This window comes from Notothenia rossii (assembly GCF_949606895.1).
Source record: "Notothenia rossii genome assembly, chromosome: 6".
In the NCBI taxonomy this organism is placed as follows: domain Eukaryota; kingdom Metazoa; phylum Chordata; class Actinopteri; order Perciformes; family Nototheniidae; genus Notothenia; species Notothenia rossii.
In genome coordinates this window covers 4782007-4794506 of record NC_136909.1, presented here as the reverse complement: position 1 = coordinate 4794506, position 12500 = coordinate 4782007, and the positions used below count along the sequence as shown (strand labels likewise).

At 41.3% G+C, this 12500-nt stretch overlaps 1 protein-coding gene across 1 annotated transcript in view; it reads right to left on the bottom strand.

Moving 5' to 3' along the window:
• Positions 1 to 12500, bottom strand: part of gcn1 (GCN1 activator of EIF2AK4) — a 59769-nt gene that overhangs the window by 33218 nt on the left and 14051 nt on the right. Inside the window, 10 exon segments of the mRNA XM_079687074.1 lie at positions 1432 to 1512; positions 4250 to 4431; positions 6628 to 6780; positions 7628 to 7826; positions 7916 to 8029; positions 8133 to 8226; positions 9092 to 9270; positions 9901 to 10025; positions 11919 to 12086; positions 12089 to 12107. Of these exon segments, the coding sequence (XP_079543200.1) occupies positions 1432 to 1512; positions 4250 to 4431; positions 6628 to 6780; positions 7628 to 7826; positions 7916 to 8029; positions 8133 to 8226; positions 9092 to 9270; positions 9901 to 10025; positions 11919 to 12086; positions 12089 to 12107 (1314 nt within the window).

Below are 12500 nucleotides of genomic sequence, written 5' to 3'. Positions count from 1 at the left end.
GATGATCCAAATGGGTCAAGCTATTTGTTTGAGCTACTTTCTGCATATGCTCATTAACCCGTTTAGCCCTGGGCCTGTTTTTCAGGTCTCAGGCTCCAAAATGACATTCCCAGAACAAATGACCATATCTTCACTTCTAAAAGGGTTAAATTAATAATCTTTGTTCTCAAAGTAATGATAAACCTGTGAGTTGGATTTAGTAGAGTCAGAATCAATATAGATGTTTTTATTTTTAAAGTAAATTCAGATTGAACATGGTAAAAAACTGTTAATTATAGTGTCCGTCCAAAAAAAAAACATTACTTATAGTGAAAACCACCCTTGGATGATGGGATCGGAGACTAAAAGCTTTAGGAATCCAAACTATAACATATAATAAGTACCCTGTTTCAAGATTGATGCAAAACAAGTGACATTTGACCTTTTTAGAGAGATTTAGAAAAGAAAAAAACACCTTTGTGGTCATTTGGGTGGATTTGCTGTTTCTCTGGAACCCATTGGTCGGTTTTGGTGATTGACAGCTCTTTTTAACCGTTAGAGCCAATAGAATCGAAGGGGAAGTTCCACATACACACACGTCACCATTGAGGAGAGAATGTTATGTTACGCTCTGAAAAATGAAACCTAGGCTCAAACTAGTAAATATGAAGATTATCAGGAATCATTTCAAAGTGACACAGACACATTGGGCTACGTGGTGTGATGTCTGTTTTCACTTCCCCTGTCGCGAGTTCGGATCGCTCAGTGATGATACTAATATGTCTGGAATCTGTGGAATCCCAGCTTGCTAATCGATATCTTGTTTGTGCAGATCCGATAAGTAATAAAGGGATTTAAGCTGAGAGTTCTGTGCTAAGTGCGATAGCATTTTTTCACTCAGGGCTCATTTAGACGCTTCTTTTGAGACTCGGTAAAAATGGTTCGTATCGTCAGGTAGCTGAGTTTCATCCCGTTAAGTGAGTATGGAACATTAATAGTTTATTAAATGTTAAGAAGCCCTGAGACACAGTTTCGTGAAAAGAAAAAGCCCCGTTCCCCCGACTGCCTTAACAGGTTAATGCAACCCGTTCTAAATGTGAACGCTTTTAATTTGCAAAATCCCACTAAAATTGGTCTTAATTAATTAATCGTCTTGTTTTTATTTGTTTACATCAAGCCTCTTGCCTTTAACCTTCTTGTATTCTGTGGAATCATGTACATAACATGGATGTAACATGTGTTTATCATGTGTGTATCCATCATGTATGTTTTACCCTCTTACTCAAACATTTCATTTTGTGTTTATTTTGTGTTTTGAGCCAAATGATTAAATCTCTTTTAGCTGCACGGTGTGTATGAAAAGTGCTGTACAAATAAAGCTTAATTATTATTCTTAGAAATAGTAGCAGGAGTAGATTTTTTTTGTTTTAAATGCATTTAAATGTTGTTTACCTGGAGTCGGGGGGTGGCTGTGGAAATGACCCTGATGAGCAGCATCAGCATGCTCGTACGAGGAAGAAGCTCTGGGCCGTTCTGAGAAAAGCAAACACACACACAATTAGAACATAAACCTAAAAAACAAACCATCACAAAGATTTATTTTAATTGGTACGACATTTAATCATACACACACATCCTTTACTCAAGTAGAAGTACAGATACTCGTGTTTAAAAATACTCTGGTGAAAGTAGAAGTACTGACTAAACTTCTTTACTCAAGTCAAAGTAAAGAGGCTTTGAAATGTACTTCAGTAAAAAGTACCCATAACTAGCAGCTGTTTTTAAAGAGTACCTGACCTCCCTTTATATTAATAGAACAATAATGTCATTGTTAGCTAATGAATGTTTCCATGGTGACCAACGGCAACATGACAACGTTTTCATTGGTCCCTCTTCTTTAGAGAACACCAGAGGCCTCTACTACGAAGCTGGTTCAACCTAACCTGGATATGTTTGAGTTAGCCGGTTGGCCTAATCCCAAACATGCGCGCTCTCGCTAAACGGTACTACGACGCTGGTTATCAAGTGGATCGTTCAAGCCAGCCGTGTCCTATCTAGTTAGGTGCAAGTTCACATGAAAGTGGTGGTATCTGGAGCATTCGACCAATCACAAACATGGAGAAGCGTACTGACAGCGCCGCGTCATACTTCCTGAATGAAAAGTCAACTATAATATTAGACATATGAAGAAGTTAAACTTTAAACATCCATGACTTAAACACTGTATCCAGGATCAAAGCCACATAGCTGCACCTGCAAGGTGAATACAGCTGGTAAAAGAATAAGTGTTTGAATGCGTACATTAACAGGTTTATGATATCACTGCCCCGTCTAAGACACGAGTGGATCTGACTTTAATTACATTTGTCTCGAGTGTTTCGTCAACTTAATGTGTTGCTTAAAATAATACTTCTGCATACAATATGTGACACTGTGAGTGTTGCACGGCCAGATACGGCTCAGCTGACTCAGATAAGGAAATATATGATACATTATGATGTGATATGCCAAAGACTGTACTTAATGTTACTCTGATCCGGTTACTTATGTTGTGGCAGATATCTAAGTAAGCTTTCTTAACGCTAATGTTATAATAGTCACATTGCTCTGAAGATGGGAGGTGATGTTCTATTAATGCTCACGTTCACACAGTCGGTGATTTTTGCCGGCCGTCTTTCCTGCAACGGCAGCTTTTCTGTATTTCCTTTCTCCTGTAATATGACTTGATCGCTTTAAACTCCGCACACTGAGCTCTGATTGGTCAGCAGGCAGTGCTTTCACTGAGTTGAGCTCTTACCCTGGAAGCTAACCTGCTCCGGAGCAGGTTAGCCGCACAGCATAAGTTACCATGGAGATCTAGCCCGCTAAAAAGAGAACCAGCTTCGTAGGACCGGAAACCCAGAGTTTTCCCTGAAGTTAGCCCGATAAGCGAAAATCCTGCTTCGTAGTACAAGCCTCAGGAAATGATGGATACACGGATCGTGTTCAAATCAATAGGCACGCAATGATTCTAAATAATAATGATCACGCCACCAAACACACATTCAGACTAGGGCTGCAACAAACGACTAATTTGATAATCGATTAATGAAACGATTAATCGATTATTCGGATCGTTAAGGTTTTAACTGTACTACTACTTATATCAATACTGCTTATCGATCCGGTCCTTTTAACGATAGTATTAACGGTTCTTTTGACAAGAAATAAGGTAAACTAACTCAACAAATTGTGAACAAAACTAACATTGCTTTTTATTTTTAATTAAATGCATAATATTTCACATCAAAAGAAACAACAATGTTTTAACAAATCATATTAAATAATGTGATGTAAACCGAATAGCTGAAACTTTAACAAAATAACTCAGTTACCTCTAATCATTAACCTATGTTTTTATAACTGAGTTAACTCTGCGTGTTGCTGCTAGCATACATAACACCTGACGTGGAAACGTTACTCGTGGATGGGGCTACAGAGCTACTAGAAAGACAGTCGAACCCGGTGCATTCCTCCGTCTGAATGTGGTGCACTTTTGCTAAATGTTTAGACAAATTGCTCGTTTTACCGCCTTTATATGATAAACTGTTATTGCACTTTTGGTAACGAGCATTGTCCACATCGAGACGGCTAAAGTTTAACCACACCTCGGAGCGCGTTCTCTCCGCCATCTCCTGCTTGTGTGTGTAAACTGCCCCGCCCCCTCGCAAGCAGGCGGGGGAGAGATCTCTCGTCTGAATTGGGAAGATCGAAAATACATTATAGACGCATTTTGTAGTCATATTGCATATTAGAAACTGAGTTGGCGACACTAAGACTGCGATATAATGTTTATGTAGCAATAATACATAACATATGTTTTAAAATGTCTCCTGTACCCATACAAAAGAGCGATAACGTTGGAGCTTAACGGGGTGTAGAACACATGTGATGACGTCACCAACGAATCGACGACTGAATTAGTTGCCAACTAATTTGGTAATCGATTTTAATCGATTAAGTCGATTAGTTGTTACACCCCTAATTCAGACTAAAGGAACCAGCCTGTTTGGAAAATGAGAGAAGTAGAGAGTACAGATATTTGTTTTCAACATGAGAGAAGTAAAAGTAAAAAGTCGTAAGTAGTGGAGTAAAGTACTGATACCAGAAACATGTAATTAAGTACAGTAACGAAGTATTTGTACTCCTCTACTTCCCACCTCTGATAACGAGGAATTAAATCAATGTTTTTTCCATAACGTCTCGCTAACTTTCCCCTCGCTATGTGTACCTCGTCTATCGTCATGTCGTCGCTGTCTGCGGCTGAGCGCAGCTGGCAGTGCTCGCTGATGACCTGCAGCGCTCGGATCAGCTGACTCTCCTCGTCCTCGCTGCTGCCAGAAGACTTCTTGACGACCGCGTTCAGGAGAGGGAAGCACACGGAGAACGCCGGAGCCGACAGTGGAGCCACATCTGAAGAATAACAACAACACAAAGACACAGAAATCAGTATTAGCAAGAAACCGACACAGGGTCAGTGTCAGGACTGACGGCTTCGGGCTTTGTATATCGCACATGTGTTTTTATTTTGAAAAGTGTTTCCCTTTCCCCTTGTCTGTTGCTGTTGATTGTGTGCACCTGGTGCCCCGTGTTGTCTCCAGCCCCCTCACCTGTGTCTTGTTGGGTTCATTCGTGTGGGTATTTAGGCTCTGTGTTTCCTGTTTGGTTTGTGTGTGAGATCCTTGTGACTGTGCTCACGTGAACAGCGAGATTGAGGCTGTGTCATGTGCCCGTGAGTAATAAATGCCCACACCGGGTTGGACGTTCTGCCTCTGCCTCCTTGCTTGGTCGGGCCGCTCAACGGTCAGCTCCACAGGGTCCGAGCAACAGACGTGGTGTAGAATCTGTTTTGTATAACCACGAGTTTTAAGCTAGTGAGTTATTCATTTAGTTTCCTGGAAAGAGGCCCATCTATTTACATGTGTATGGACTTCTTGCACTATGTTTGTATTTTATTATATATGTTGCATTGTGGGAGGAGCTCGGGTCAGAAGAATGTCATTGCCTTTTCTCCACTGTAGCTTTGTGCATGTGACGATAAAACCTTAGAATCTTTTGAAAAGGTCAGTGGGTGAAATGTAGGGCTGACCAATTAATCGTATTTTAAATCGCAATTACGATTTTGGCTTGCAACGAATATGAAAACATAATCGAAATAAAACGATTTTTTTATTTCTGTTATTATTTATTAAAAAAATTAAAAAAAATTGTATTGGTTTTTCAATTGAATTCTACTTAAAGTTCAGGGTAATCAACTGTTAAAAACATACTAAAAAGTTGTTTTCCCAATAAATGTATGTTTTCAAAGTAAATGGATAATCGTTTTTAATAATCGTGATATCAATTATTGACCCAAATAATCGAGATTATGATTTTTGCCTTAATCGAGCAGCCCTAGTGAAATGTGTGTTTAGATATAGAGTTATTTGTCTGTCCTCACCGGCAGTCTTTTTTCTCACATTACAACAACAGCTGTGCACGTAAACGACAACCCAAACTAAATAAACAATGCAATACAGCTATAGAAACAAATACAGAAATAACTTTTTTTTTTTTTTTAAAGTAGTCATGTGCATGCGCGATATTGACATCGCAGGACGTGCAATTTTTTTTCAATAATTTGTTTTCCTTTTATTTTTTTAGGACGTGCGATAGGAAGTAGGTAAATGAACTCAAACACGTCATGTTACAATTATTTTGCTGCTTGCTACAAAAGGAAACTCGCGCAGCTCTCATGTCAGGGGTACTTGAGTGAGTGACATGCAGGCTCTGCATGCACAGCAAATCACAATCATTCTTGATCAGATCACAGCATGCTAACCGAGCTAGCTCAGCTTGTTGCTCTGAAAACTTAAGATCCAGAAGTCCGTGACTAAAATCCTTCATCCAGTTAAATATTGTTAAAAAAATACTAATTGTATCGCATTAAAGTTCAAGAAAAGATGGTTTGCGGATGAAAAAAAACGGTCTTTTCTTCAATTGCTGTATTTTTCATATCGCAGGGGAAGAAAATATCGCAATGTCAGTTTTTTCCAATATCGTGCAGCCCTAGTTTTGAGTCGCATTTTCATTTGTCAGAACAGTTCCTCTCAATCAGTCAGTATTCCTTCTCACTGGTTTGAATCTTAAACATTGACCATTTCTCTTCCTATTGTGTTTCTTCCATTATATGCTCCACAGTAGGAGGCTCCCCCTTGCACCATTTCCTAGCTATGGCTTTCTTGCCAGCTATCAACAGATATCTGTCCATGTAGTGAACATTTCCCTCTGTAAAACTGCCCAGATAGAGTACCATGTAATCAATAAGAACCTCATATCTAATATATAATATGTAGATATGACCCAAATGTGTATATATTTTCCTCTTAATTCATTTCTTATTTTAAAGTTACTTCACTGTATGTAATTGTATCTTTGATTTTATCTTTAATTTGATTAATCTCTAATCTGTGCTGTCCTGTTTTTCATTCTTAACCTGTTGCTGTTAAACTACTGAATTTCCCCACGGGGATTAATAAGGGTCCATCTGATCTCATCTTATATCTCAGTATCTTTTGCAGAACCTTGTGTACAGATTCCCAAAACTTAAGTCTTTGTTGTCATTCTCACCGGCCGTCTTGTTGTCTCTCTGAGGGACGGTGTGATGGTGCAGCAGTAAAATGGTGCGATTTGCAGCCGTCTCCAGATCCTCCTGCTCCCAAGCCGGGTCCAGATCACACTCGGGCTTCAGCAGGCGTAAAGTCACATGACCCACAAGCTCGGCTGGAAAGAAACATAACAAAAATGTGTTTTTCTTTTCAATACTATCAAGGGGTAAATGGACTGTACTTATATAGCGCTATATCCCGTCTTTAGGACCCCGCAAAGCGCTTTACATACTACGAGTCATTCACCCATTCATACAGGGCATACACACTATCAACATACGACACTACAAGGAGGCGTGCAGATGTACACATGATCACAAAGGTATCAACTGTAGCTGTGAACATGACAGGATGTGTGATTACCTAGAAGAGCATCAGGACTGTTTGAGGCATATGATAGCTATGTGATTAACATGATGATTCAAGCTCAAGCCGGAGACCAAGGATTATTACACTTTTTTAGTGTTCAGAGAAAGTCATAATTTTGAGATTTTGAGAAAGAGTTAGAATTTTGAGAAAAAGTCAGAATTTTTGAGATTTTTGAGAAAAAGTCAGAATTTTGAGTAAAAGTCAAATTTTTGGAGAAAAAGTCTGAATTTTTTTTGAATTTTTTGAAAGTCCGAATTTTGAGAAAAAGTTCTGATTTTGAGATTTTGAGAAAAAGTAAGAATTGAGAAAAAGTCAGGATTTTGATATTTTGAGGAAAAAGTAAGAATGTTGACAAAAAGTCAGCATTTTGAGTTTTTAAGGAAAAATTCATAATTTTGAGAAAAAGTCATAATTCCTCCATCTTGTGACTGTGGAACTCCCTCTCTTGGATATCAGCATGTGAAGGACACTGTTCAGGAACTAGTTGATGCTCTGTATGTGATGACTACTTCCATTCTGGAGAGGATCACAGATACATGGATCCTGAGGTTGAAGCTCAAGCCGGGGACCAGGGAGAGTTCTCTAACAAGTACCTAGGAAGTGGAAGTGTTTGGGCATGAGGCAGCAGGCGATGTCCAGGTAGACCCTCAGGAGTCGAGGAGCAGCGAGGGGGGAGGGCAGCAGGGGGAGGAGCACCTGGAGAACAGCCGGCAGCTCCATCGTGATCTCAGAGGGTTTCTCTATCAGAGCGGCTTCAAGAAGACCCACCGCGCTCTGCAGATCTGAGTCCAGCTGGGGGGGGGAACACACCACGGATCAACAGAGAGGAGAGATAAGGAAGGTGAGGATTAGAGATGGTTCCTGGTGACGTTGGGTCGTACCAGCTGGAGCCTCTTCCGGATCGAAGCCTCTCGGTCCTGCTGGGCCTGGATCATCTCCTTCTGTTTGCTGGACAGCTGCAGCTCCTCTTTGATGCCTTTCTTCTTATTCAGCTCCTGCAACATCATCAAGAAGTCAAAATGAGTTCCAGACATTAACAGGACCTATGAACTGACTATGAAGTTCTGAAATGAAAGAGATGATGGTTAGTGACTTTACCGCCTGTAACTCCAGCTCGATGATCTGCTCCTTGTAGGAATACGCCTTGTTCTCTCTCTTCATGTTGCCTTTCTTTGAGGTTTCCTTCGAAGCACTGCAGAAAGAGAGAGGAAGACAAAAGTTAATATATGACAAATATAGTGGTCTCAACATTTATGTTACCGCTAAGCTAAAAGTGGCTAATGTTGGGCTATAAAGGAACTACAGCACGGTCACATGACTTCACCACCGCTAAGCTAAAGGAGGCTAATGTTGGGCTATAAAGGAACTACAGCACGGTCACATGACTTCACGTCACCACCGCTAAGCTAAAGGAGGCTAATGTTGGGCTATAAAGGAACTACAGCACGGTCACATGACTTCACGTCACCACCGCTAAGCTAAAGGTGGCTAATGTTGGGCTATAAAGGAACTACAGCACGGTCACATGACTTCACGTCACCACCGCTAAGCTAAAGGTGGCTAATGTTGGGCTATAAAGGAACTACAGCACGGTCACATGACTTCACGTCACCACCGCTAAGCTAAAGGTGGCTAATGTTGGGCTATAAAGGAACTACAGCACGGTCACATGACTTCACGTCACCACCGCTAAGCTAAAGGTGGCTAATGTTGGGCTATAAAGGAACTACAGCACGGTCACATGACTTCACGTCACCACCGCTAAGCTAAAGGAGGCTAATGTTGGGCTATAAAGGAACTACAGCACGGTCACATGACTTCACGTCACCACCGCTAAGCTAAAGGCGGCTAATGTTGGGCGTGATGACGTTTAGTCGTCTCATTTAGACACTTAAATTCACCAGTGGGGTATTTAGTGACGTATTTTATGTCGTAGAACAAAACCTTCAAATCTCTTCAGCTTGTGTTAACCACAGACCTAATTTCAGGCTAAAATGCTGACTCATTCCCCGCACCACTCAAGAGTTGACCGTGGTATAAGAGTGTGTGTGTGTTACCTCTGGATAATGCTGTTGTCGTACAGCTCTCCCTCGGGGGTCAGCATGATGGCGTACTCCTCCCTGGTGACATGGAGCAGAGCGGGGCGAGTGAGCCCCTCGATCACATGACTCATGACTCTGGGTAACACTTTGGTGGGGGACAGACCACAGAGAGCACCGACTGCATTTTTCCCCGCCTGAGGAGAGAAACATCATCATGATGAATACAAAGCCAAGAGCTGTGTGTGTGTCATTCTCATGTAAATGCTTCATAAGGATGTGTTGGAAACATCTTCTCCTTCTAATTCAATACTTCTGTCCTTTTTAAAGTTTTGTTTTAATACTGATACTTAAATAAAAGATAGAAAATCTTCTTACACTTTATATAAAACACATCTTTGTTCATTAAAATGGAAATACAGTTACGTTACAAAGTGTGTGTGTGTGAGAGAGAGAGAGAGAGAGAGAGAGAGAGAGAGAGAGAGAGAGAGAGAGAGTGAGTGTGAGTGTGAGTGTGAGTGTGTGTGTGTGTGTGCGTGTGCGTGTGTGAGAGAGAGTGTGCGTGTGCGTGTGCGTGTGCGTGTGTGCGTGTGCGTGTGTGCGTGTGTGTGCGTGCGTGTGTGTGTGTGCTTCTGTGTGTGTGCTTCTGTGTGTGTGTGTGCTTCTGTGTGTGCTTCTGTGTGTGTGTGTGTGTGTGTGTGTGTGTGTGTGTGTGTGTGTGTGTGTGTGTGTGTGTGTGTGTGTGTGTGTGTGTGTGTGTGTGTGTGTGTGTGTGTGTGTGTGTGTGTGTGTGTGTGTGTGTGTGTGTGTGTGTGTGTGTTACAGACCTGGTTGTCAGCGTTGACCTCCAGGAGTCGTGACAGAATGTCCTCCAGATTCTTCTCTATGAACTCTTCTGTCTTTATGTTCATGGAGCGCAGCAGGTGGGGCCAGATGTCGTTGCGAACCTGAACTGGAAGTGGAAGTGACGAGGAGCAGATCAAATGTCAGATATTGGAGGTAGGTGGGTTTAAACCGGTCCAGAAGTCAGGTTGAATGTTGTAATTTACAACCCAATATTCATAGTAATGCCATTTGTACAACTTTGAGGCACCAAATGTATTATAGGCATATCGTTTATTATAAAAATCTATTTTCACAAAGACACACTGTCTTGTTTGGTCTTTTCTCATTAGTATGTAGTGTCACTTTAAAGAGTCCTCTCCTGCTGATGTTCAGGTGTATATCAGTATGTAGTGTCTCTACTTTAAAGAGTCCTCTCCTGCTGATGTCCAGGTGTATATCAGTATGTAGTGTCTCTACTTTAAAGAGTCCTCTCCTGCTGATGTTCAGGTGTATATCAGTATGTAGTGTCTCTACTTTAAAGAGTCCTCTCCTGCTGATGTTCAGGTGTATATCAGTATGTAGTGTCTCTACTTTAAAGAGTCCTCTTCCTGCTGATGTTCAGGTGTATATCAGTATGTAGTGTCTCTACTTTAAAAGAGTCCTCTCCTGCTGATGTTCAGGTGTATATCAGTATGTAGTGTCTCTACTTTAAAGAGTCCTCTCCTGCTGATGTTCAGGTGTATATCAGTATGTTGTGTCTCTACTTTAAAGAGTCCTCTCCTGCTGATGTTCAGGTGTATATCAGTATGTAGTGTCTCTACTTTAAAGAGTCCTCTCCTGCTGATGTTCAGGTGTATATCAGTATGTAGTGTCTCTACTTTAAAGAGTCCTCTCCAGCTGATGTTCAGGTGTATATCAGTATGTAGTGTCTCTACTTTAAAGAGTCCTCTCCTGCTGATGTTCAGGTGTATATCAGTATGTAGTGTCTCTACTTTAAAGAGTCCTCTCCTGCTGATGTTCAGGTGTATATCAGTATGTAGTGTCTCTACTTTAAAGAGTCCTCTCCTGCTGATGTTCAGGTGTATATCAGTATGTAGCGTCTCTACTTTAAAGAGTCCTCTCCTGCTGATGTTCAGGTGTATATCAGCATGTAGTGTCTCTACTTTAAAGAGTCCTCTCCTGCTGGAGTTCAGGTGTATATCAGTATGTAGTGTCTCTACTTTAAAGAGTCCTCTCCTGCTGATGTTCAGGTGTATATCAGTATGTAGTGTCTCTACTTTAAAGAGTCCTCTCCTGCTGATGTTCAGGTGTATATCAGCATGTAGTGTCTCTACTTTAAAGAGTCCTCTCCTGCTGATGTTCAGGTGTATATCAGTATGTAGTGTCTCTACTTTAAAGAGTCCTCTCCTGCTGATGTTCAGGTGTATATCAGTATGGAGTGTCTCTACTTTAAAGAGTCCTCTCCTGCTGATGTTCAGGTGTATATCAGTATGTAGTGTGTCTACTTTAAAGAGTCCTCTCCCTCTGATGTTCAGGTGTATATCAGTATGTAGTGTCTCTACTTTAAAGAGTCCTCTCCTGCTGATGTTCAGGTGTATATCAGTATGTAGTGTCTCTACTTTAAAGAGTCCTCTCCTGCTGATGTTCAGGTGTATATCACTATAGTGTCTCTACTTTAAAGAGTCCTCTCCTGCTGATGTTCAGGTGTATATCACTATAGTGTCTCTACTTTAAAGAGTCCTCTCCTGCTGATGTTCAGGTGTATATCAGTATGTAGTGTCTCTACTGGGACATGTCTCCTTGTTTTAATGTTCAAAAAGCTCTTTATTCTTCTCATACTGCCTGTGCTGCAGCACCTCTTTTCACCCTCTGTCTGAAACCAGAGCCCAGTCTACTCTGATTGGTTAGCTCGTTGGCTCTGTTGTGATTGGTCAACCTTTCAGAGATGTCCCGCCCCTTAGCCTATCACGTACAATGTGTTGAAACACTAAAAATGCTAGTGTTAAACTTCCCCCCTCACCTATGGATGGATGATGGGCGACTATGAGGGTCTCCATGGCCATTTTCTCGGCTTCGTTGGAGTCGCCCCATTGGCTGGTGGAGGAGCAGACCAAACACAGAGCGTCCAATAGGACTCGAGGAGGGTTGTAGCTCCGCCCCACCTCCGTCAGCTCTCCGGTATCCGACACAGGACGTCCTGCGGCAACACCTGAGAAATGACATCGCACACAATCGGTTACTAACATTACAACTAATCGCAGCTTTTAACCCATACTAGTATTAGGAGCAGTTATGAGACTGTTTATGTGTGTGTGTTTGTACGTTTTTTTTTATATTTTGCCAATTAAATCCTTTTTTTAGCTTGATGAATGAATGAAAACGTGTTTCTTTAGCATTCCGTAGTAGTTCAATCTGTCTTATTTTATCGATATCACGTCAAATCTGTCTGCAAGTGTGTGTAAGTGTTTGTGTGTGTGTCTTAATCCATCTTTAGTTTAATAGTTGTTTGCAGATTTACTTCCTACTTCCTGTTTCTTCCTCATGTGAAAACCCCAAGCCCCCAGGAGGTGTGCCGGACTCTGTGCCAATATTCGTAGTGTCC